Source organism: Eurosta solidaginis, chromosome 1 (assembly GCF_040869045.1).
Source record: "Eurosta solidaginis isolate ZX-2024a chromosome 1, ASM4086904v1, whole genome shotgun sequence".
NCBI classification, from domain to species: Eukaryota; Metazoa; Arthropoda; class Insecta; order Diptera; family Tephritidae; genus Eurosta; species Eurosta solidaginis.
The window spans coordinates 220103584-220126787 of NC_090319.1; the positions used below are offsets into that span (position 1 = coordinate 220103584).

Here is a 23204-nt window from a genome sequence, read left to right on the forward strand (position 1 = left end):
AAGACACAACAAAAAAGAGGTAAATATATTGAGAGCACTGATAACTCAATGTCTTGAAGCAACACATTCCACTCAATTTTTTCAAAGTGAGGAGTTGTTAGCGACCAAACAAACGGCGCAGATTAAAACCAATCAAATTAAGAAATACGAAAATCTCAAAAGTAGACAAAGAGAAAATTTAAATATTAGGGTGGTCCCAGAATGGTTTCATAATATTTCATCTATAGATTTTCCCACAGACATTCGTTGGCTCTTATCTCTGGGTCCGAAATATGCCCTTCCAATTCAAGATAAAGAGTTTCCTTTATTCCAACTTATAGCAGACGGGGAGAATGTTATACGCACTATTGAAGACAAAGAAAAACAAGAAATAGGAAGAAGTAATTTTACTAAACTTATACACGAGCATCTTAATAGGAATAAAATTTCTGCTAGGGATAAATTTATAAACAAAACGGTACTCGCCACAAAAACATTTCTGAAAAAGAATAAAGATATACTGATTCTAAATGCAGATAAGGGTAATGTAACGGTAGCGTTGGAAAAAGCCGAATATGATAGAAAGATGCAAACGATTGTTAATAACATTTCAACATATAGAGTGTTAAAACGAGACCCTACTAGTAAATTACAAGAGAAAGAACAATGCGTTAGTTCAAAAAAATGCTTGATAACGGTGTTATCAATGAAATAGAAAAACAGCGACTTTTAAGCAAAACTGCAAACCCACCTAGGATTTACGGTTTGCCTAAAATTCACAAAGAAGGGGCGCCACTTCGACCTATTTGTTCCTCTATTTGCTCACCGTCGTATGAATTATGCAAATATGTTGTTAACATATTGGAAAATATAACTAAATCGTCTAAATTTAATGTTAAAGATGCGATTGAATTCAAACGAAAAATAAATAATACCTATATCTATGATGATGAGATTCTAGTGCCTTTTGATGTAGTGTCCTTATTCCCGAGCATTCCAGTAGACTTGGCATTAAACATAATATCCTCAAAATGGAATGAATTAAAAGACCATACAAAGTTAACGCAAGAGCTGTTTTTAAACATAGTTAAATTTTGCATAATGGAAAATCGTTACTTTAAATATAATGAAAAAATATATGAGCAACGGTCAGGAATGCCTATGGGATCACCAGCATCACCTGTCGTAGCAGATATAGTCATGGAGGAACTACTATCCAAATTCATGATGGAAACTGCCAACAAACCGCGCTTATTAACTAAGTACGTTGACGACTTGTTCGCGATTGTTAGGACACAAGATGTCGACAAGATGCTCAACGATCTTAACAACTTCAATAAATCAATTCAATTTACAATAGAAACGGAAAAAGATGGAGAGCTACCCTACTTAGACACTCTTATTATCAGAAAGAATAACAAATTGTTGATTGACTGGTATAAAAAGCCCACGGCATCTGGAAGACTTATTAATTTTAATTCAAAACATGACAAAAAAACAATTATAAACACCGCAAGCAATTTCATTAGAAGAGTTCTCTCGATAAGCGACACGATTTTTCACGGAAAGAATATTGACGAAATAAAAGTAACCTTGACAAAGAATGACTTCCCTATGACAACCATAAAGCAATTACTTCGAACATACTTTACCGAAAATAAGGAGAGAACCAACATAGCCAAAGGAGAGGGAAAAATATACAAATCAGTAGTTCATGTTCCAGGAATAACGGAAAGAATAAAATTTTCAAAGCTCTATGACAGAGATAAATATCAGATCGCGTCAACTTATAAACACACGCTAAGAAAACTCTACAGCAATACAAAGGATAGAATTCCCAAACAAGAGAAGTCTGATGTAGTTTACAGGATTCCGTGTAATGGTGACGGGTCCCACTTATGCAAAAAGGTATATGTGGGGACAACAAAAATGAAACTCAAGACAAGGATTTCCGCTCACAGGTCAAATGTGAAATTAAGAAGCAGTTTTTTCGGACAATAAGACGGCATTGTCATCACATTGCAAAGATACCGGACATTATCCCGATTTCGATAATGTATCCATTTTACACGAGGAGAAAAATTACGGCAAAAGATATACTTTAGAAATGCTGCACATAACGAACACCCCTAATGACACGAAAATGAATTATAAAATAGACACTGATCAGCTGGCGCGCGTTTACCGCGACTTAGTTTTAAGACAACAACACTGTTCTAGTTAGAACTGCAGCTCAACACAACAAATGCAGTGGGATGACAAATATATATGTACATATGTACATTTGTGTGTTAATGCAAATGATTATGTCTTTTTGTTCGTCATCCTATGTATTGTTGTTTTTGTAGATTTTTGTTTATACTTACGGTGTTTTAAATTGTTTATATTTTCATATTTATTTGACTTCTACGCTTTCTTTTTTCGTACATCTTGTTAGTCGGTAAAACATATTCAATTGTGTAAGTGGTATTATGTTTAGGGTTTGAAAATTGTTTACATGTTAACTAATTGTTGTTTTTGTCCACAGTTCCTGAGGATGATCTCAGAATGAGATCGAAATATCGACCAAATAAAATTGAAATATAAAAATTTAAACTGTGTTTCAATTTTTTAAACTGCCTCGAGCTCATTAAAATTTAATAAATTATAATATTTGAAGGCAAATAAAAATATATTTTTAAAATGTTCAAACGGAGAGCACACCGAGAGAAAAACAGTACAACCAGAGTGTACAAAAACATCAAGCATAACTATGACGCCCAAACCAACAAATACATAAAACACTACCAACATATTACGAAACAAGTCACAAGACTAACAACATAAACTAAATTTTTGGAAAGGTGCAGAAGAGATGGCTTAACTCCTAATTTTATTGATAATGCAACAAAGAATATAATATACGTAATTACTAATAATACCAGCAACAACAATATACCGAAAAAATTTTCTAAAGTGGTGGCCACATTTATAAATAATGTGAAAAGCAAACTCATCAACCTTTTAATCAACATCAAGCATGAAATTTTAAGACACAACAAAAAAGAGGTAAATATATTGAGAGCACTGATAACTCAATGTCTTGAAGCAACACATTCCACTCAATTTTTTCAAAGTGAGGAGTTGTTAGCGACCAAACAAACGGCGCAGATTAAAACCAATCAAATTAAGAAATACGAAAATCTCAAAAGTAGACAAAGAGAAAATTTAAATATTAGGGTGGTCCCAGAATGGTTTCATAATATTTCATCTATAGATTTTCCCACAGACATTCGTTGGCTCTTATCTCTGGGTCCGAAATATGCCCTTCCAATTCAAGATAAAGAGTTTCCTTTATTCCAACTTATAGCAGACGGGGAGAATGTTATACGCACTATTGAAGACAAAGAAAAACAAGAAATAGGAAGAAGTAATTTTACTAAACTTATACACGAGCATCTTAATAGGAATAAAATTTCTGCTAGGGATAAATTTATAAACAAAACGGTACTCGCCACAAAAACATTTCTGAAAAAGAATAAAGATATACTGATTCTAAATGCAGATAAGGGTAATGTAACGGTAGCGTTGGAAAAAGCCGAATATGATAGAAAGATGCAAACGATTGTTAATAACATTTCAACATATAGAGTGTTAAAACGAGACCCTACTAGTAAATTACAAGAGAAGAACAATGCGTTAGTTCAAAAAATGCTTGATAACGGTGTTATCAATGAAATAGAAAAACAGCGACTTTTAAGCAAAACTGCAAACCCACCTAGAATTTACGGTTTGCCTAAAATTCACAAAGAAGGGGCGCCACTTCGACCTATTTGTTCCTCTATTTGCTCACCGTCGTATGAATTATGCAAATATGTTGTTAACATATTGGAAAATATAACTAAATCGTCTAAATTTAATGTTAAAGATGCGATTGAATTCAAACGAAAAATAAATAATACCTATATCTATGATGATGAGATTCTAGTGTCTTTTGATGTAGTGTCCTTATTCCCGAGCATTCCAGTAGACTTGGCATTAAAGATAATATCCTCAAAATGGAATGAATTAAAAGACCATACAAAGTTAAAGCAAGAGCTGTTTTTAAACATAGTTAAATTTTGCATAATGGAAAATCGTTACTTTAAATATAATGAAAAAATATATGAGCAACGGTCAGGAATGCCTATGGGATCACCAGCATCACCTGTCGTAGCACATATAGTCATGGAGGAACTATATGTGCATATTCATGATGGAAACTGCCAACAAACCGCGCTTATTAACTAAGTACGTTGACGACTTGTTCGCGATTGTTAGGACACAAGATGTCGACAAGATGCTCAACGATCTTAACAACTTCAATAAATCAATTCAATTTACAATAGAAACGGAAAAAGATGGAGAGCTACCCTACTTAGACACTCTTATTATCAGAAAGAATAACAAATTGTTGATTGACTGGTATAAAAAGCCCACGGCATCTGGAAGACTTATTAATTTTAATTCAAAACGTGACAAAAAAACAATTATAAACACCGCAAGCAATTTCATTAGAAGAGTTCTCTCGATAAGCGACACGATTTTTCACGGAAAGAATATTGACGAAATAAAAGTAACCTTGACAAAGAATGACTTCCCTATGACAACCATAAAGCAATTACTTCGAACATACTTTACCGAAAATAAGGAGAGAACCAACATAGCCAAAGGAGAGGGAAAAATATACAAATCAGTAGTTCATGTTCCAGGAATAACGGAAAGAATAAAATTTTCAAAGCTCTATGACAGAGATAAATATCAGATCGCGTCAACTTATAAACACACGCTAAGAAAACTCTACAGCAATACAAAGGATAGAATTCCCAAACAAGAGAAGTCTGATGTAGTTTACAGGATTCCGTGTAATGGTGACGGGTCCCACTTATGCAAAAAGGTATATGTGGGGACAACAAAAATGAAACTCAAGACAAGGATTTCCGCTCACAGGTCAAATGTGAAATTAAGAAGCAGTTTTTCGGACAATAAGACGGCATTGTCATCACATTGCAAAGATACCGGACATTATCCCGATTTCGATAATGTATCCATTTTACACGAGGAGAAAAATTACGGCAAAAGATATACTTTAGAAATGCTGCACATAACGAACACCCCTAATGACACGAAAATGAATTATAAAATAGACACTGATCAGCTGGCGCGCGTTTACCGCGACTTAGTTTTAAGACAACAACACTGTTCTAGTTAGAATTGCAGCTCAACACAACAAATGCAGTGGGATGACAAATATATATGTACATATGTACATTTGTGTGTTAATGCAAATGATTATGTCTTTTTGTTCGTCATCCTATGTATTGTTGTTTTTGTAGATTTTTGTTTATACTTACGGTGTTTTAAATTGTTTATATTTTCATATTTATTTGACTTCTACGCTTTCTTTTTTCGTACATCTTGTTAGTCGGTAAAACATATTCAATTGTGTAAGTGGTATTATGTTTAGGGTTTGAAAATTGTTTACATGTTAACTAATTGTTGTTTTTGTCCACAGTTCCTGAGGATGATCTCAGAATGAGATCGAAATATCGACCAAATAAAATTGAAATATAAAAATTTAAACTGTGTTTCAATTTTTTAAACTGCCTCGAGCTCATTAAAATTTAATAAATTATAATATTTGAAGGCAAATAAAAATATATTTTTAAAATGTTCAAACGGAGAGCACACCGAGAGAAAAACAGTACAACCAGAGTGTACAAAAACATCAAGCATAACTATGACGCCCAAACCAACAAATACATAAAACACTACCAACATATTACGAAACAAGTCACAAGACTAACAACATCAACTAAATTTTTGGAAAGGTGCAGAAGAGATGGCTTAACTCCTAATTTTATTGATAATGCAACAAAGAATATAATATACGTAATTACTAATAATACCAGCAACAACAATATACCGAAAAAATTTTCCAAAGTGGTGGCCACATTTATAAATAATGTGAAAAGCAAACTCATCAACCTTTTAATCAACATCAAGCATGAAATTTTAAGACACAACAAAAAAGAGGTAAATATATTGAGAGCACTGATAACTCAATGTCTTGAAGCAACACATTCCACTCAATTTTTTCAAAGTGAGGAGTTGTTAGCGACCAAACAAACGGCGCAGATTAAAACCAATCAAATTAAGAAATACGAAAATCTCAAAAGTAGACAAAGAGAAAATTTAAATATTAGGGTGGTCCCAGAATGGTTTCATAATATTTCATCTATAGATTTTCCCACAGACATTCGTTGGCTCTTATCTCTGGGTCCGAAATATGCCCTTCCAATTCAAGATAAAGAGTTTCCTTTATTCCAACTTATAGCAGACGGGGAGAATGTTATACGCACTATTGAAGACAAAGAAAAACAAGAAATAGGAAGAAGTAATTTTACTAAACTTATACACGAGCATCTTAATAGGAATAAAATTTCTGCTAGGGATAAATTTATAAACAAAACGGTACTCGCCACAAAAGCATTTCTGAAAAAGAATAAAGATATACTGATTCTAAATGCAGATAAGGGTAATGTAACGGTAGCGTTGGAAAAAGCCGAATATGATAGAAAGATGCAAACGATTGTTAATAACATTTCAACATATAGAGTGTTAAAACGAGACCCTACTAGTAAATTACAAGAGAAGAACAATGCGTTAGTTCAAAAAATGCTTGATAACGGTGTTATCAATGAAATAGAAAAACAGCGACTTTTAAGCAAAACTGCAAACCCACCTAGAATTTACGGTTTGCCTAAAATTCACAAAGAAGGGGCGCCACTTCGACCTATTTGTTCCTCTATTTGCTCACCGTCGTATGAATTATGCAAATATGTTGTTAACATATTGGAAAATATAACTAAATCGTCTAAATTTAATGTTAAAGATGCGATTGAATTCAAACGAAAAATAAATAATACCTATATCTATGATGATGAGATTCTAGTGTCTTTTGATGTAGTGTCCTTATTCCCGAGCATTCCAGTATACTTGGCATTAAAGATAATATCCTCAAAATGGAATGAATTAAAAGACCATACAAAGTTAACGCAAGAGCTGTTTTTAAACATAGTTAAATTTTGCATAATGGAAAATCGTTACTTTAAATATAATGAAAAAATATATGAGCAACGGTCAGGAATGCCTATGGGATCACCAGCATCACCTGTCGTAGCAGATATAGTCATGGAGGAACTACTATCCAAATTCATGATGGAAACTGCCAACAAACCGCGCTTATTAACTAAGTACGTTGACGACTTGTTCGCGATTGTTAGGACACAAGATGTCGACAAGATGCTCAACGATCTTAACAACTTCAATAAATCAATTCAATTTACAATAGAAACGGAAAAAGATGGAGAGCTACCCTACTTAGACACTCTTATTATCAGAAAGAATAACAAATTGTTGATTGACTGGTATAAAAAGCCCACGGCATCTGGAAGACTTATTAATTTTAATTCAAAACATGACAAAAAAACAATTATAAACACCGCAAGCAATTTCATTAGAAGAGTTCTCTCGATAAGCGACACGATTTTTCACGGAAAGAATATTGACGAAATAAAAGTAACCTTGACAAAGAATGACTTCCCTATGACAACCATAAAGCAATTACTTCGAACATACTTTACCGAAAATAAGGAGAGAACCAACATAGCCAAAGGAGAGGGAAAAATATACAAATCAGTAGTTCATGTTCCAGGAATAACGGAAAGAATAAAATTTGCAAAGCTCTATGACAGAGATAAATATCAGATCGCGTCAACTTATAAACACACGCTAAGAAAACTCTACAGCAATACAAAGGATAGAATTCCCAAACAAGAGAAGTCTGATGTAGTTTACAGGATTCCGTGTAATGGTGACGGGTCCCACTTATGCAAAAAGGTATATGTGGGGACAACAAAAATGAAACTCAAGACAAGGATTTCCGCTCACAGGTCAAATGTGAAATTAAGAAGCAGTTTTTCGGACAATAAGACGGCATTGTCATCACATTGCAAAGATACCGGACATTATCCCGATTTCGATAATGTATCCATTTTACACGAGGAGAAAAATTACGGCAAAAGATATACTTTAGAAATGCTGCACATAACGAACACCCCTAATGACACGAAAATGAATTATAAAATAGACACTGATCAGCTGGCGCGCGTTTACCGCGACTTAGTTTTAAGACAACAACACTGTTCTAGTTAGAATTGCAGCTCAACACAACAAATGCAGTGGGATGACAAATATATATGTACATATGTACATTTGTGTGTTAATGCAAATGATTATGTCTTTTTGTTCGTCATCCTATGTATTGTTGTTTTTGTAGATTTTTGTTTATACTTACGGTGTTTTAAATTGTTTATATTTTCATATTTATTTGACTTCTACGCTTTCTTTTTTCGTACATCTTGTTAGTCGGTAAAACATATTCAATTGTGTAAGTGGTATTATGTTTAGGGTTTGAAAATTGTTTACATGTTAACTAATTGTTGTTTTTGTCCACAGTTCCTGAGGATGATCTCAGAATGAGATCGAAATATCGACCAAATAAAATTGAAATATAAAAATTTAAACTGTGTTTCAATTTTTTAAACTGCCTCGAGCTCATTAAAATTTAATAAATTATAATATTTGAAGGCAAATAAAAATATATTTTTAAAATGTTCAAACGGAGAGCACACCGAGAGAAAAACAGTACAACCAGAGTGTACAAAAACATCAAGCATAACTATGACGCCCAGACCAACAAATACATAAAACACTACCAACATATTACGAAACAAGTCACAAGACTAACAACATCAACTAAATTTTTGGAAAGGTGCAGAAGAGATGGCTTAACTCCTAATTTTATTGATAATGCAACAAAGAATATAATATACGTAATTACTAATAATACCAGCAACAACAATATACCGAAAAAATTTTCCAAAGTGGTGGCCACATTTATAAATAATGTGAAAAGCAAACTCATCAACCTTTTAATCAACATCAAGCATGAAATTTTAAGACAACAAAAAAGAGGTAAATATATTGAGAGCACTGATAACTCAATGTCTTGAAGCAACACATTCCACTCAATTTTTTCAAAGTGAGGAGTTGTTAGCGACCAAACAAACGGCGCAGATTAAAACCAATCAAATTAAGAAATACGAAAATCTCAAAAGTAGACAAAGAGAAAATTTAAATATTAGGGTGGTCCCAGCATGGTTTCATAATATTTCATCTATAGATTTTCCCACAGACATTCGTTGGCTCTTATCTCTGGGTCCGAAATATGCCCTTCCAATTCAAGATAAAGAGTTTCCTTTATTCCAACTTATAGCAGACGGGGAGAATGTTATACGCACTATTGAAGACAAAGAAAAACAAGAAATAGGAAGAAGTAATTTTACTAAACTTATACACGAGCATCTTAATAGGAATAAAATTTCTGCTAGGGATAAATTTATAAACAAAACGGTACTCGCCACAAAAACATTTCTGAAAAAGAATAAAGATATACTGATTCTAAATGCAGATAAGGGTAATGTAACGGTAGCGTTGGAAAAAGCCGAATATGATAGAAAGATGCAAACGATTGTTAATAACATTTCAACATATAGAGTGTTAAAACGAGACCCTACTAGTAAATTACAAGAGAAGAACAATGCGTTAGTTCAAAAAATGCTTGATAACGGTGTTATCAATGAAATAGAAAAACAGCGACTTTTAAGCAAAACTGCAAACCCACCTAGAATTTACGGTTTGCCTAAAATTCACAAAGAAGGGGCGCCACTTCGACCTATTTGTTCCTCTATTTGCTCACCGTCGTATGAATTATGCAAATATGTTGTTAACATATTGGAAAATATAACTAAATCGTCTAAATTTAATGTTAAAGATGCGATTGAATTCAAACGAAAAATAAATAATACCTATATCTATGATGATGAGATTCTAGTGTCTTTTGATGTAGTGTCCTTATTCCCGAGCATTCCAGTAGACTTGGCATTAAAGATAATATCCTCAAAATGGAATGAATTAAAAGACCATACAAAGTTAAAGCAAGAGCTGTTTTTAAACATAGTTAAATTTTGCATAATGGAAAATCGTTACTTTAAATATAATGAAAAAATATATGAGCAACGGTCAGGAATGCCTATGGGATCACCAGCATCACCTGTCGTAGCACATATAGTCATGGAGGAACTATATGTGCATATTCATGATGGAAACTGCCAACAAACCGCGCTTATTAACTAAGTACGTTGACGACTTGTTCGCGATTGTTAGGACACAAGATGTCGACAAGATGCTCAACGATCTTAACAACTTCAATAAATCAATTCAATTTACAATAGAAACGGAAAAAGATGGAGAGCTACCCTACTTAGACACTCTTATTATCAGAAAGAATAACAAATTGTTGATTGACTGGTATAAAAAGCCCACGGCATCTGGAAGACTTATTAATTTTAATTCAAAACATGACAAAAAAACAATTATAAACACCGCAAGCAATTTCATTAGAAGAGTTCTCTCGATAGGCGACACGATTTTTCACGGAAAGAATATTGACGAAATAAAAGTAACCTTGACAAAGAATGACTTCCCTATGACAACCATAAAGCAATTACTTCGAACATACTTTACCGAAAATAAGGAGAGAACCAACATAGCCAAAGGAGAGGGAAAAATATACAAATCAGTAGTTCATGTTCCAGGAATAACGGAAAGAATAAAATTTTCAAAGCTCTATGACAGAGATAAATATCAGATCGCGTCAACTTATAAACACACGCTAAGAAAACTCTACAGCAATACAAAGGATAGAATTCCCAAACAAGAGAAGTCTGATGTAGTTTACAGGATTCCGTGTAATGGTGACGGGTCCCACTTATGCAAAAAGGTATATGTGGGGACAACAAAAATGAAACTCAAGACAAGGATTTCCGCTCACAGGTCAAATGTGAAATTAAGAAGCAGTTTTTCGGACAATAAGACGGCATTGTCATCACATTGCAAAGATACCGGACATTATCCCGATTTCGATAATGTATCCATTTTACACGAGGAGAAAAATTACGGCAAAAGATATACTTTAGAAATGCTGCACATAACGAACACCCCTAATGACACGAAAATGAATTATAAAATAGACACTGATCAGCTGGCGCGCGTTTACCGCGACTTAGTTTTAAGACAACAACACTGTTCTAGTTAGAATTGCAGCTCAACACAACAAATGCAGTGGGATGACAAATATATATGTACATATGTACATTTGTGTGTTAATGCAAATGATTATGTCTTTTTGTTCGTCATCCTATGTGTTGTTGTTTTTGTAGATTTTTGTTTATACTTACGGTGTTTTAAATTGTTTATATTTTCATATTTATTTGACTTCTACGCTTTCTTTTTTCGTACATCTTGTTAGTCGGTAAAACATATTCAATTGTGTAAGTGGTATTATGTTTAGGGTTTGAAAATTGTTTACATGTTAACTAATTGTTGTTTTTGTCCACAGTTCCTGAGGATGATCTCAGAATGAGATCGAAATATCGACCAAATAAAATTGAAATATAAAAATTTAAACTGTGTTTCAATTTTTTAAACTGCCTCGAGCTCATTAAAATTTAATAAATCATAAAAGTTTATGTTAAGGGGCGACAAAAAAGTGTATGGATAGCAGAGTTCCTCCAAAAGCTGGTGTTTAACATTGAAGAGGAGAGTACAGTATGTGATGGAATGAATCTCTCTAGATTATATAGTTTACACCCAGATGTTTTGCATTGTCAATATCATTTTCATACTGATTGTAATATGAAAATCAACCAACGACAATTTCGTTGTGCTTTAAAATCAGCATATATTCAAATACATATCGGGTAGTAATTTAAATTTATAATGAAATAAAATAGAATTAAAAATTTTAACTTTAGTGTTTTTATTTTAAAAGGGTGAGAATTATTAGAAGAAGAAGAAGAAGAAAAGTAAGTATATAAATACATTAAGGGGCGACAAAAAAGTGTATGGATAGCAGAGTTCCCCCAAGAGCCGGTGTTTAGCATTGAAGAGGAGAGTACAGGATGTGATGGAATGAATATCTCTAGATTATATAGTTTACACCCAGATGTTGTGCGTTGTCAATATCATTTTCATACTGATTGTAATGTGAAAATCAACGAACGACAATTCGTTCTGCTTTAAAATCAGCATATATTTTGTTCAAATACATATCGGGTAGTAATTTAAATTTATAATGAAATAAAATAGAATTAGAAATCTTAACTTTAGTGTTTTTATTTTAAAAGGGTGAGAATTAGAAGAAGAAGAAGAAGAAGAAAAGTAAGTATATAAATACATTGTTTTCCAATATCAACCTCATTTTAAACATTAACATTACCGAATAGTAATGCTATTTTATCAATAAATATTTCATTATTATTACTAAAACAAAGTGAGCTTCTTTTAACTAATGACGAAGAAGAAATTTAAGTGTTGTCAACGGTACCATTATTTTCACCATCCACAACAATCGTACCATTGTCTAAAGATGATTTTTCAACGGAAGGGAAGCCTATGAGAACTTTTACTATAGATGAAGCTATAGAGGCATTTCGTAGAGAGCTCATTGAAAAGGAATCTGATATTGGGGGAATCATTGAGGCAAAACAAGCATTTAATCGACATTTTAAATTTAAAAAAAAAATGTAAGGCGCGATAACCTCCGAAGAGATCTAAGGCCGAGCTTCTCTTCCAATTTGCGTCGTGCTCCTCTTGATTTTCCCTACATCCGAACGGCATCTGCAAGGTAGATGAGTTTTCACTAAGAGCTTTTCATGGCAGAAATACACTCGGAGCGCTTACCAAAACTGCCGAGGGGCGACCCCGCTTAGAAAAATTTTCTTCTAATTGAAAAACCTTATTTCTAAAATTTTGATGTTGCTTGCCCGGGACGTGAACCCAGGGGATACGGTGTGGTAGGCAGAGCACGCTACCATCACACCACGGTGGCCGACATTTTAAATTGGAATATGATAATTTTGATCTACCAATTCGTTGTACTTATGATAGTAGATGCGTGGAAAAAATGTTGAGCATCAAGTGCTTTGAATATCGTGAAATTGAAACTGAACACATTCTTAGTAATGGTGGTATTGAAAAGATTCTAGCCCAGTATACTTCATTTAAAAGACCACATATAGAAATAATTAATGTGAAAAACTATAGACAAACATATAACATGATCATTGTATAATGTGACTCACAGAGGTATAGATAAAAATAAAAAATAAAAACCGATATGAAATTAGCTAATTTAATAAAAATTTTACTTATTTGCCTGTTTCACTTAAGTTATGGAACAAGTTATCCCTATAATCAATTTATGAATCAAGAACAAAATATAAACAGCTTTAGAAATTTTGAAAATAGTAAACAGACTAGTTTTGAATACAATATTTCAAACACTTCATTACGTTTAAAAATCAATTGTTAGATCAGAGTTTTCCTGAGCTCAACCCATCATTATTAAAAACAACAGCAACAATAACAACAACGCAGAGCCCTGGGGGATCTTTTAGACCAACTATCCGCGATAAAAGGAGTGAGTCACATGGTGTGAAAAAAAGTGAATACACCATTATAGAGGCTATTGAGAATTTTAAAGAATTACTAGTTGAAAAGGAAAAGAGAATAGGAGACATTCTTGAAAGCCCAGAAGTGTTTTATAGACATATCAATTTAGTTTACGATAATTGTGAAATACTAATTAAATGCTCTTATTACAGCAATTATATACAGCGTACTTTAAATATCTATTGCTTTGAATTTCCGGAAGACAATACGGAAACATTACATAAACGAGAATCATTATATGAGCACACTTCGTACGATATAAATCCAACAATAATTCATTTTGATCGTTATTATCAAACATTGCATATGAAGGTTCAGTAATCACAAGCATGTCATCGTCGTCGTCGTCGTCAGCAGCAGTAGACATATTTAATTTTCTGAAACAATTTAAACATATTTTACCTGAAGAGCAGAGGAAAAGGCTTTTCGAAATTCATTCAAAAATTGAGTATAGAGATAAATTAAGTAAAATAAAAAATCATTTCGGTGAACACTATGAAAACTGTGTTTAGTCGAATTCTAATAGCACAGATGGTCCAGACACTTGCAATTGTTCACACCTAGAGCGTTTGGATGAGAAAGCCTACGAAATTATCCACACTTACATAAAATATTTATAAAGTAGCTCTAAGCAATATGGATGATAAGCGAATTGTACGAAAAAATCATATTGATACTTATGCTTATGGTCATTTCGAAATCTTATGGTAGTACTTTACTGTAATACATTTAAGAAAAAAAATAATAAACAATTTATATTTTATATAATTTATTTTTATTAAATAAAAATTTTAAACATAATTGATCACATATTACTGCGTTGTATTTTTCTTTCTACTCATAGTTGTGATGTATTGGTGACTTCAGATAATTAATCAGTTCAATCGGTGGCTGTAAATTTCCAAAACTATCAAAATAGTCTTTTAAATGGTCTTTTAAATGAAGTATTCTGGGCTAGAATCTTTTCAATATCACAATTACTAAGAATTCGTTCAGAGTCAATTTCACGATATTCAAAGCACTTGATGCTCAATATTTTTTTCCACGTATCTACTATCATAAGTACAACGAATTGGTAGATCAAAATTATCATATTCCAATTTAAAATGTCGATAAAATGCTTGTTTTGCCTCAATAATTCCTCCAATATCAGATTCCTTTTCAATGAGCTCTCTACGAAATGCCTCTATAGCTTCATCTATAGTAAAAGTTGTCATAGGCTTTCCTTCCGTTGAAAAATCATATTTAGACAATGCTACGATTGTTGTGGATGGTGAAAATAACGGTATCGTTGAAAACACTTCAATTTCTTCTTCGTCATTAGTTAAAAGAGGCTCACTTTGTTTTGGTAATAATAATGAAATATCATTACTATTCGGTAATGTTAAATTAAATTGAATACTTTTCGAGTTTTGGTTTATCGCAAGCGCATTACTATCTAGGTTTTCCCAAAATGGTGCTCCGTAGGTAGTTTTGAAAACAAATAAAGATAATAATAATGAGATATAAAATTTAAAATTCATTGTGATATATCCCTTTGTTTACGTTAATTTAAAATGAGGTTGATATTGGAAAACAATGTATTTATATACTTACTTTTCTTCTTTTTCTTCTTCTTCTTCTAATTCTCACCCTTTTAAAATAAAAACACTAAAGTTAAGATTTCTAATTCTATTTTATTTCATTATAAATTTAAATTACTACCCGATATGTATTTGAACAAAATATATGCTGATTTTAAAGCACAACGAATTTGTCGTTGGTTGATTTTCACATTACAATCAGTGTGAAAATGATATTGACAACGCACAACATCTGGGTGTAAACTATATAATCTAGAGAGATTCATTCCATCACATCCTGTACTCTCCTGTTCAATGTTAAACACCGGCTTTTGGAGGAACTCTGCTATCCATACACTTTTTTGGCGCCCCTTAATGTATTTATATACTTACTTTTCTTCTTCTTCTATTTCTCACCCTTTTAAAATAAAAACACTAAAGTTAAGATTTCTAATTCTATTTTATTTCATTATAAATTTAAATTACTACCCGATATGTACCCGAAAGAAATTATGGTGGTGTAACATTAACCAATTAGCTTGTCGTTGATTTTCCTTACTCAGATCGTAACAATGGAATTCTTCATTGTTGAGGACCACAGCTATTTCCTTTACAATAAATCTATTATCGTATGCTTTAAAGCCTTGAACATCTACTGTCGCAAACATTATGAAAATTAATAAAGAAATATCTTTGTAATTGTAGGCTTTTTATACGTTAAGCACAGACAGGTGAAGTATAGTTGGGGATAAAATAGAACCTTTATATTTCGCCCACACTTATATACTTTAGAAATATGGACCCTTTAAAAATTTGGAGTCCCCCCATTTAAAATCTGAGCTCGATACTCTCCTGCACTGATGAACTTCTAAGCTCTTTTTTTCTTGCAGTCAGAACACAAAACAAACAATTCGAAGCTTTTTCTTATACATCAGCTAGGACGTATGCGCCTAAATGCAGGTACAGAAACTTACAAACTATTAAGAAGATAAACAAAATGTTTACTCTTCATATTTATTTGCGGTTTTATGAAATTCTCACATGCACATGCACACACACACACACACACACACGCATATATATATATATATGTTTCAATGTTGATCAGTTAAGGTTTCTTATCAGCGTGTTTTGATTTATTCCTTTGTACAAACATTCTCAAGCGTAGGTATTAATTCCATTATTTTTTAAAAATCTCTTATCATCCAAAAACTTAACGTTACTTTATTTATTTCTTGTGTATACAATTCATGACATTGTGATCTAAAAATATACATTGAGTCAAAGTACAATTTCTTTTCGAATAAACATCTTCTAAAATCATTTGCAGAAAGTTTGAGAGTAACACATTGTTTAACACCCTTAATTTTTTTAATCCCTTTTTCTTCTTGATCGATGCGAATAGAATACATTTTTGCTCTCAAACCAATAAATTCTTTCATTAATTTGCCATTATATTCATCTTTCATCATACCCAATGTAATAAAATGCCAAACCAAATGTTCAACCTGCCCCTGATCGGGTGCCTGACAGGCCCGTTTTGCAGACGAAAAAAAAGGGGACGGTACTACAAGTGCCCATCGACTCCTTTTTGTAGAAGAGAAAAATGAGGGTTGGGGTTGGTGGTTGGTGGTTGGGGGGTTGGGGGTTGGGGTGTTGGGGTTTGGGGTGTGCTACAGGTGTCCAACTGCTACTATTTGTAGACGAGAAAAAATAGAGGTGTGGGGGGATTGGGGAGCAGTCGCTCGATTAGAAATCTATGGGACTCTTTAAAACGGCTCGGGTGAAGCCTAGGACTCATTAGAAATATGAGGGGACATTTAAAAAATTACCGCCCTTTAAAAATGTAGGGCCCCCCATTTAACGATCCTCATTTTTTTTACTCAAAAGATGTTCAACTTATATACATTGAGACAAGTAGCCCTTATCTAACAGCCCTATTCTGTGCACTTGACAAATTCACCATCTTGCTTATTTATGAAGTTTGATAATTTATCAAGTAATTGCTATTCTATGTAAAAAATAAAAAGGGTTTTCGCTGACAGATTGTCATTAAGTCAAACGCTCTTGATAATTTAATTTATACGGATAAACTTAAATTAGCATTCTGTTCAGGACGGTTTTGGGGACTCCCTCGGGGTCATTTGGGGGACATTCCGGAATGGTTTTGGGGTTTCCATTGGGTGCTCCCGGGGTCATTTGGGGGTCGTTCCTGTATCGTTTTGGGGACTCCCTCGGGGTCATTTGGGGTTCATTCCGGTACAGTTTTGAGGACTCCCTCGGAATATTTTGGGGTCGTTCCGGGATGTTTATGGGGACTCTCTCGGGGTCGTTTAGCGGTAATTTTGGCATGGCTTTGGGGACTCCCGCGGGGTCATTTGGGGATCATTACGGGGAGGTTTTTGGGAGTCCCTCTGGGTCATTTGGGGATCATTCCGGGACGGTTTTGGGGACTCCATCTGGTCCTCCCGGCGTCATTTAGGCGTCGTTCCGGTATCTTTTTTGGGACTCTCCCGAGGTCATTCCGGAATGGTTTTGGGGACTCCCTCGAGGTTATTTGGGGGTTATGTCCCCCAAATGACCACAGAAAGTCTCCAAAAAGGTCTCGGAACGACCCCTAAATGACCCGGGAGGACCCGATGGAGTCCCCAAAACCATCCTGGAATTGCCCCCAAATGACCCCGAGGGAGTCCCAAAATGGATCCCGGAATGACCCCCAAGTGACCCCGAGAGGACCCCGAGGGATTCCCCAAAACTATCCCAGAATTCTCCCAAATGACTCCGAGGGAGTCCCTAAAATCATCCCGGCACGGCCCCAATTCAACCTGGGAAGACCCCGAGGGAGTCTCCAAAATCAACCCCCGGAAAGACCCCGAGGGAGTCCGCATAAACATCCCGGAATGACCCCGATGGAGCCCCAAAATCATCCCGGAAGACACCCAAATTATCCCGGAAGACACCCAAATTATCCCGAGAGTCCACAAAAAGATCCCGGAACGGCCCCAAACGCACCCGATGGGGACCCCAAAACAATCCCGCAATGTCCCCCAAATGACCCCGAGGGAGTCCCCAAACCCGTCCCTGAATGATCCCCAAATGACCCCGAGGGAAACCCCAAATGCCCCGAGGGAGTCCCCAAAGCCATGCCGAAATGACCTCGGGAGAGTCCCCAAAAAGATACCGGAACGACGCCTAAATGACGCCGGGAGGACCAGATGGAGTCCCCAAAACCGTCCCGGAATGATCCCCAAATGACCCAGAGGATTTTTCCTATTCCAATTTCGGGGTTAGAAGCATAAAATGAGACATATCGCTCCAATTGCTCATGCGTAGCACGTTCCACTTTTGATTCCTTTGAAAAAACTATGATTTTAAAATATTTGTTACAAAAAATTAAGAACAATATTTAAACCTTACGTTTTTTCCATTTCGCGATTGGTGCATTAAACCGTTGATTTAAATGAAAATAAAATACAGTCCATTAAAATAATAATTTATAAAAAAAAAAAAATAATAAATTTTAAAAATGCTTGCTTGAAGTGGGCTTTGAACCCGCAACCCCAAACGTGTGAGTCGGGTACGTCATCCACTGTGCCACGACTCATACACCTACACGCACATCAAATTACTCCCTTATAACTCACATTAAACGGCTCGCCCTCAACTGCCCCATGCTTAGCTAATTTAGTTTACCCCAATATGGTGATAGGCACAGGTCGTAGAGCTTTTTAGAGTTGTCAAGCTATGCACAGAATAGAAATATTTGTCAACTTGATAAAAATCTTGATTACTTGTCAACTTATTGACAATTTGTCAAGTACACAGAATAACCCCGTAAATGTATGTATATGGATGGGTGTGTCTGTGTCGGTATGTATTTTGCGGTTTGTTGATGTATATATATATATATATATGTAATTTATATGCTGTCATATTTACGGCAAAGCTCTGCTAAAGGTAAAAAGCTCTAAGCTGTTTCTTATACACCACTAAGCTTTTTCTTATGCGCCACTTAGCGGAAGATCTGCCAGAACACACTACCTAGCGGAAGTTAGCCAGAACACAAACCGGAAAAACGGATGCGACACCTAGCATATATCTGTGTGTGTGTGTATATACTTTTCCTTGCACCATTTGGGCTAGAATCGCCTTTTTCATACTACTGAGACAATTGTTTAATTGCTTAAAAAATTAGAAAACAATAAAAATTTACCTTATTTACGGGTTGCACGAGGCAGAGCTTTAGCAAAGCCGAAATGCTTTTACAGAACGAAAAATGACACTAAGCCGAAATTGGTTTGTCTTCAAATCAAATTTGACAAGGGATGGTGGAACTTCGTTCCATAAACGTTTGAATAACACAAAAGGCCTTCTTTTAGTAACTTAATGTGCTTAAATCTTCAATCAGAAACTATTTTTTTTTCAAAAGGTTTTAAAAAATGTTTCTCCTTACAGGAGCATGCCAAAACGATTCTTGTTTACGATTCACATTGGGCATTAAAATGAGATGTCTTTCCGAGACTTCGTAAGTTTTTAAACATATATTTACACATGATCGGTGCCTAAGTGCTTTTGTAATCATGTTTTCAATAATAAGATTCACTCATATCCCCTAAGCTTTACGAAATTATTGGTTAAAAATTGTGCACAGAAAAAAGTCGATGTTAGGATGTTTTATTTTCAGTTGCATTTTTAGTTTCCATGTCCTACATGAAAATTCAATTATCTTAATTCTATTTACATATTGCCTCATCTTTACTACGAAGGATCGGTCTTAAGTTAATTCCATGCGTTAACAGCACTGTCACTTTGTTTAAGCAGCTAGTAGCCACATTGAAAAAATCTTATGATTAAACCCTAAATAGAGTGGTCTGCGATTAAACTCTCTTGTCTACATTGGTGCATAATTGATCCTCTATAGTCCCTTTGGAGTACAGTTGGGATTAGTCAGTTTGTGAAAGAGCACTTCTCCGACAAATACTGTTGAACAAAAGATACCTGACAGTGCCCGTAAGGGTACGAAGAGAATAAGTCGAACAGTATCCATAGAAGTACAAAGAGGATACCAAACAGTACCCATAGGGGTACAAAGAGAACGAAAAAAGATCTATCCGACAGTAACCGTCGGGATATAAGCAGGGCCCATCCGACACTACCCGTTCAGGCATAAACAGGTACAATTGGTCATATTCCTTTGCAATCATCCCTGATTTATCCTACACTAATCGTTTTTTCTCTGGGTAGTAGCTACTGTTATGAAGAGCAATGAATATTATTATTCATTACTAAACCAGTTACAAGAAGTCTGTAACGTCCTACATACTGTCCATGAGTTTTTCGAAATTAATTTCTCCATAGAAAATCTAAAGTTTGACCCCTCTGCAACACCCCTAACAGCCTTCTACCGCGAGCAAAACTGGCATGTGCTATTTTCTACATTAAGGTGGTCCTTATGACACAAACTTGCAATGTTTTTCAGTTTCACCCCTTCAGCCGGTAATACCAAAGTCAAAACATCACTTAAAAGAATTTTGTTTACATGGGAAACAATTGGGGGCTGTCGCACAGGGATCAAAGCTAAGATCTCTCTGTGGAGACTGTAAATATGAACATTTAATTTTTTTTTAATACCCAAAATTTATAATGTTATCGCAGCCGATATCATGCAACAACACTTAACTGTTTCAAAACGAAAAACTTGATTCCCGCAAGAAACAACCAAAGTTGGTGAAAATGTTGTAATTGCAGGTTACATCACCTGTGCAACAGGAGCAACCGAAATATGAACCGGATTGCGATGATACAGGTTGTCGAAAATTGGCTATTTTTCCTTGCTATTTTTAATTTTTATTTTCAATAAATATTAAGGCCAGCAAATTTCAAAGTAAAAAAAATTTGATGATTTTTATAAAGTACCTTTTCCGTACTTGTCAAACAAAAAATTATAAAATTTTAAATTTTTTTTTAAACTGTACTTATTGGAAAATGCGCCTGCATCGATAGTGTTCCTCACTTTGTGGGGCAATGCAATTTTTTTGCGTTTTTTCGTTTTTGAAGCTTATTGGAACTACCGCGCTACAGTTTCAAAGCCCAAAAAATATAAATTTTGACGTTGCGTCACTCTTTGTTTTAAGTAACACACACCAAAATTGAATTCAACTCGTATTGTAAAAAATTTAAAAACAAAAAAAAAACATTTTTTATGCAACGCTACCCTGTTAGATCTTTTTATGTTTGCCCCAAATAGAGCCCATGTACACCTTTGTAAAAATGTGCAGCCGAATTTGTGGGTCAACGTCAATTATTATGTTTTTTTTTTTTAACTTTCAAACATTAGCGCAACAGAACCCGTAAGCTTCAGTTTGAAAGTCCAAAAAGCATACAAATTGACATTGCCCCACAATGTGGGCTGTACATTTTTATAGGGATGTGCATGGACTTTATTTGGAGCAACAATAAAAAAAACATCCAACGCGCTAATATTGCATCAAAAAATTGTAAACAGATTTTTTAAAATTTATTGTTTTTAAATTTTTGCAATATTTGCGATTTCATGTTGCTTAAAATAAATAGTATATACTCCCTTACTAAGAGGTACAGGTCCCTTTGTAGTGCAACGTAAATTTTTAATTTTTTTGGGCTTTGAAACGCAGAAAAATTGGAATTGTCTCACAGTTGCAAATCGTTGCAACTAGTATGTTGAGTGACTGTTTTTCGTTCTACTGTACATTTTTTTTTTTTTTGGCAGCCTTCCCCGTATGGTCGGAGATATTAATTTTTAAAGGAATTAGATTTTTTACAGGACAAAGAAAATTAATAATTCAACAGAAAATAAAACACCCTAATGTACATGCACCATACCTGTTGTTTATTTTTGTAAGAATTTGAAAATGCTAAATTTTCGATAGAACTTCGAATTTCATTGAATTTCAATAAGACAAGGGGAAAGTGAAGTGGATTTCAAAATATGGTTAAATTTTAATATGTGAAAAAAGATATCAAAAAATATATACAAAAATACGTTTTGTTGAAATCAATAACGATACTGGAAATAAAAGTTTACTGCACCATACCTATGTTAACTTTGTAGCATTAATTATAAAATACTTACTGATTTAAACACTTCTTCACTCACCATTATAACTAACTAGGAGAGCGAAATTATTTTTTTATGTTTAATAATATAACACAAGGGTCACCTTTGAGGCTTTCTAGAAATTAAAAGTATACTCTTTCACCAATTATTTTTCACTTGGGACTGAAGAAACAAACCGGGCAGCACAAACTGTTCAGTTGACACAAAATGACACAATAAAACATCGAATTCGATGTCTATGGCGAAAAAGTCAAAATCAACAAATTCGTTTTAAATCTTATATATATTATATTATATAACAAAATTCCTGTTATAAATATATAAATAGTATTAAAGTAAATGAATCCTGAGCTCATGCCATTTGAAGTTTCGCGGAATCAAAATTTTGCACTGATCTTTAAAGGTTACAAGTGTAACGAGTATTTTATAATCCGTTATTGTAGCAGATGTATGCTTATCTACTTCACGTTAATATAATAATTAAATTAAACAATTGTGCTTAAATGTTTAGCAAGTGTGCAGGTATATACCTATGTATATACATATACATTTGTGCTTATTCTAGGGAAGTTAGAAGTAGCTCCGCCCGATAGTCAACTTTGGCAGCAGAGTTAGCAGAGTTTAGTTTAATGGTAAACGCCAGATAGGCAACGTATCAGTCGTTGCATCCTTAAACTTTGCAAATTTCCCACTTTTGACATACATCAATCACGTGATATATGTTGCACATAATTTTTTTTGCCATTTTTAGTACGCGTGTGTGAAAATTGGCGTTCAAAACTAAGGAATGCTATTAGTTGACTAAATATTATTATTTTGATAATAGAATCTACAATTTTATTATTAAATAAAAGTATTTACGTCAGTCGTTTTGTGCCTCACTTTCCACCACGTACGTGCTGTCAGTGGAA

General features: G+C 34.1%; 2 protein-coding genes and 1 long non-coding RNA gene across 9 annotated transcripts in view; all 3 read left to right on the forward strand.

The window, feature by feature from the left end:
• Positions 1-23204, forward strand: part of LOC137237025 (eukaryotic translation initiation factor 4B-like) — a 401195-nt gene that overhangs the window by 252905 nt on the left and 125086 nt on the right. Inside the window, exon 5 of one of the 6 annotated variants that reach the window (XM_067760164.1) lies at positions 19653-19722. The exons of 4 other annotated variants lie outside the window; for them this stretch is intronic. In XM_067760164.1, the coding sequence (XP_067616265.1) occupies positions 19653-19703 (51 nt within the window). In that variant the 3' untranslated portion in view covers positions 19704-19722. Of the gene's footprint in view, positions 1-13787; positions 13918-19652; positions 19723-23204 lie in introns of those variants that run through there. One more of the 6 variants, XM_067760165.1, reaches the window with a different exon arrangement.
• On the forward strand, positions 2213-2574 carry LOC137237023 (uncharacterized). The gene is made up of 2 exons (XR_010948756.1): positions 2213-2438; positions 2507-2574. It is a non-coding gene; the product is annotated as an uncharacterized lncRNA (long non-coding RNA).
• LOC137237024 (uncharacterized) lies at positions 4483-8585 on the forward strand. 2 transcript variants are annotated; one of them, XR_010948757.1, is made up of 2 exons: positions 4483-8449; positions 8518-8585. XR_010948757.1 is itself a non-coding variant. In XM_067760160.1 (2 exons), exon 2 carries the CDS (start codon positions 5668-5670, stop codon positions 8212-8214), a length of 2547 nt encoding a protein of 848 aa, XP_067616261.1. In that variant the 5' UTR covers positions 4483-5444; positions 5513-5667; the 3' UTR covers positions 8215-8585. The 2 variants fall into 2 exon arrangements, 1 of the variants encoding a protein (XP_067616261.1); XM_067760160.1 differs by having other exon boundaries at positions 4483-5444; positions 5513-8585.

Coding starts and splice junctions, on each gene's coding strand:
- LOC137237024 (XM_067760160.1), top strand. CDS start 5,668: ATGTTCAAACGGAGAGCACACCGAGAGAAAAACAGTACAACCAGAGTG.